Below are 4,050 nucleotides of genomic sequence, written 5' to 3' on the forward strand. Positions count from 1 at the left end.
TAGAAGTACTCAGATCTTGCACTTGAGTAAAGTAGAAGTACTCAGCTCTTGTACTTGAGTAAAAGTAGAAGTACTCAGGTCTTGTACTTGAGTAAAAGTAGAAGTACTCAGGTCTTGTACTTGAGTAAAAGTAGAAGTACTCAGGTCTTCTACTTGACTAAAAGTAGAAGTATTCAGATCTGGTACTTGAGTAAAAGTAGAAGTATTCAGATCTTGCACTTGAGTAAAAGTAGAAGTACCCAGATCTTGCACTTGAGTAAAGTAGAAGTACTCAGCTCTTGTACTTGAGTAAAAGTAGAAGTACTCAGGTCTTGTACTTGAGTAAAAGTAGAAGTACTCAGGTCTTGTACTTGAGTAAAAGTAGAAGTACTCAGGTCTTCTACTTGACTAAAAGTAGAAGTATTCAGATCTGGTACTTGAGTAAAAGTAGAAGTATTCAGATCTTGCACTTGAGTAAAAGTAGAAGTACCCAGATCTTGCACTTGAGTAAAGTAGAAGTACTCAGCTCTTGTACTTGAGTAAAAGTAGAAGTACTCAGGTCTTGTACTTGAGTAAAAGTAGAAGTACTCAGGTCTTGTACTTGAGTAAAAGTAGAAGTACTCAGGTCTTCTACTTGACTAAAAGTAGAAGTATTCAGATCTGGTACTTGAGTAAAAGTAGAAGTATTCAGATCTTGCACTTGAGTAAAAGTAGAAGTACTCAGATCTTGCACTTGAGTAAAGTAGAAGTACTCAGAGTGTAGGAATAGGAACGTGCCATCAATTTAGTTTAATATAATTCACATATCATGTTATAATTTGTCCCACAATTACAAAAGCAACATATAATCTTTAGATAATGTGTGTCAGACACAGATTTTGGCTTTATGTTAGACTTTGACCCCCTTTGAGGTGTATCTGTGCACGAGCAAAAACGGTATTTATATTCCACGCACACTTTATGATTTTTGGATGCAAAACGCTGATATATATTGATCTCTGCTGTAGCTAGAAGCTTTGCTCCAAAGATGGCCGCCATGAATGCACCGCAGTTCCCACACTGAAAAAACTGAAACGTTGACTTCAATTTGTTGACATCATACATTTCATTTCAGCTTCTCTTGGACTTAAACTCCCAAGTTTGTATTTCCACATTACTTTTTTAATGCTATGTTATACAATGCCTTGTCTTTGTAAACTGCTGCAACGCATACATTTCCCAAATTGGATTATCTCATTTCAGTTGTTTTATCCTGAACAACAGAGGGTGGCTGGTTTCACGCCCGGCAGCATCTGAACCGGATCAGTTTGTGGAAAGCGCGTTTAAAGTCCTCGTTGGACATGGTGTAAATGATGGGGTTGATCAGAGAGTTGAGGTATCCCAGCCAGGTGAAGATGTCGAAAAGCCCCGGGTGGAAACAGGAATCACAGGCGGAAACTACCAGGGTGTAGATGAAGAACGGCAGCCAGCACACGATGTACGCGCCCAAAATGATCCCCAAAGTCTTGGTGGCTTTCCTCTCTCTGGCGGCGGAGATTCTCTTCTTTTCCAGCAGCGCGTCGGACACCGTGACCTTCACTTGATTCACAGAAGTGTCGCAGGAAGAGGCGTCGTTTGTCCCGTAGTTTAGAGACGTGCTGGAGGCCACAGATCCAGGAGAATCGGTGATGAGGTGAGCCGACGTGAGTCTCTTTCCGGGCTTTTTGTTGTTGCTCGACTGCTTGAGGATTCGCTTCCTGGCTTCCACGTAGATCCGCCCGTAGAGAGCGATGAGCAGCAGCGTCGGGATGTAAAACGCCCCGAAGGTGGAGTAGATGGTGTAGAAGATGTGGTCCGTGTTGACGTTACAGCTCGTCACCTCCTCCTCCACCTTCACCTGCACAGGAGGAAGAAGAAGGGATCAGATTGTGTACGTAAAGGTCTCCTATCATGCAAAATGCACTTTCTGATGTCTCTTCTACATCAACATGTGTCCCCTCTTCTTCATGTCTCTTCTACATCAACATGTGTCCCCTCTTCTTCATGTCTCTTCTACATCACCATGTGTCCCCTCTTCTCCATGTCTCTTCTACATCAACATGTGTCCCCTCTTCTTCATGTCTCTTCTACATCAACATGTGTCCCCTCTTCTTCACGTCTCTTCTACATCAACATGTGTCCCCTCTTCTTCATGACTCTTCTACATCAGCATGTGTCCCCTCTTCTTCATGTCTCTTCTTCATCAACATGTGTCCCCTCTTCTTCATGTCTCTTCTACATCAACATGTGTCCCCTCTTCTTCATGTCTCTTCTACATCAACATGTGTCCCCTCTTCTTCATGTCTCTTCTACATCAACATGTGTCCCCTCTTCTTCATGTCTCTTCTACATCAGCATGTGTCCCCTCTTCTTCATGTCTCTTCTTCATCAACATGTGTCCCCTCTTCTTCATGTCTCTTCTACATCAACATGTGTCCCCTCTTCTTCATGTCTCTTCTACATCAACATGTGTCCCCTCTTCTTCATGTCTCTTCTACATCAACATGTGTCCCCTCTTCTTCATGTCTCTTCTTCATCAACATGTGTCCCCTCTTCTTCATGTCTCTTCTACATCAACATGTGTCCCCTCTTCTTCATGTCTCTTCTACATCAACATGTGTCCCCTCTTCTTCATGTCTCTTCTTCATCAACATGTGTCCCCTCTTCTTCATGTCTCTTCTTCATCAACATGTGTCCCCTCTTCTTCATGTCTCTTCTACATCAACATGTGTCCCCTCTTCTTCATGACTCTTCTACATCAACATGTGTCCCCTCTTCTTCATGTCTCTTCTTCATCAACATGTGTCCCCTCTTCTTCATGTCTCTTCTACATCAACATGTGTCCCCTCTGTGTAAAGAGACTCTGAAAGTTTCAGGAACAAAGATTCTCTCTCTTTTTGTCCTGATCCATTTTTATAAAAACCTGTCTGAAAATGAGCTGATCAGATTGTGGCCACTTGATGATGTCATAACGATGTTTTGTCTTGTGTAACCATTAGCCATTTATCAGTTTCTCTCAAAGGTCTCCTATCATGCAAAATGCACCTTTTTATGTCTTTTCTACATAACTATGTGTCCCCGGTGTGTCCCCCGGTGTGTCTCCGGTGTGTCAGGAGACTCACAAAGTGTCCGAAAATAAAACCCTCTCTTTTCCTCTGTACCCACATCTCTAAAAACGGGGGAACAACGGAGCTGATCCAGATTTGCTGCCGATATGACTTCATATCGAGTTCAAATGTAAAGCTTCTGACCCAGAATCAGCACTTCAGGGCTGAAATAGATATGAGGGATTTCTAAAAGCCATGATCTGTATGGAATTTTGAGCAAAACACTTCATAGACATGTTTTTTATATATTTGTATATATCTGAGACCAGAGGAGAGAAGTAGTGGAGTACAAATACTTTGTTACTGTACTTAAGTACATTGTTCTGGTATCAGTACTTTACTCCACTACTTATTTTGCTGACGATTTTTTACTTTGACTTTTTACATTTTTAACACAAATACCTGTACTTTCTACTTCTTACATTTTTAACACAAATACCTGTACTTTCTGCTTCTTACATTTTGAACACAAATACCTGTACTTTCTACTTCTTACATTTTGAACACAAATACCTGTACTTTCTACTTCTTACATGTTGAACTCAAATACCTGTACTTTCTACTTCTTACATTTTGAACACAAATACCTGTACTTTCTACTTCTTACATGTTGAACACAAATACCTGTACTTTCTACTTCTTACATGTTGAACTCAAATACCTGTACTTTCTACTTCTTACATGTTGAACACAAATACCTGTACTTTCTACTTCTTACATGTTGAACCCAAATACCTGTACTTTCTACTTCTTACATCTTGAACACAAATACCTGTACTTTCTACTTCTTACATGTTGAACACAAATACCTGTACTTTCTACTTCTCACATTTTCCAAACAGGCTGGTTCCTTTAGTTTGAATGTGTGTTTGGTGGCGTGATCATTATTATTTAGAGTCATTGCGTGCCTATTGATTTGAACACGATCCGTGTATCCATCATTTCC

The 4,050-nt window shown here is 40.7% G+C and overlaps 1 protein-coding gene across 1 annotated transcript in view; it reads right to left on the reverse strand.

The window, feature by feature from the left end:
- Window positions 1–769: 769 nt before the first annotated feature.
- Window positions 770–4,050, reverse strand: part of LOC117477191 (5-hydroxytryptamine receptor 1B-like) — a 7,380-nt gene continuing 4,099 nt past the window's right edge. The window contains exon 3 of the mRNA XM_034123848.1: window positions 770–1,855. Within this exon, the coding sequence (XP_033979739.1) occupies window positions 1,256–1,855 (600 nt within the window). The 3' untranslated portion in view covers window positions 770–1,255. The remainder of the gene's footprint in view (window positions 1,856–4,050) is intronic.

Source organism: Trematomus bernacchii, unplaced genomic scaffold (assembly GCF_902827165.1).
Source record: "Trematomus bernacchii unplaced genomic scaffold, fTreBer1.1, whole genome shotgun sequence".
Classification (NCBI taxonomy): Eukaryota; Metazoa; Chordata; class Actinopteri; order Perciformes; family Nototheniidae; genus Trematomus; species Trematomus bernacchii.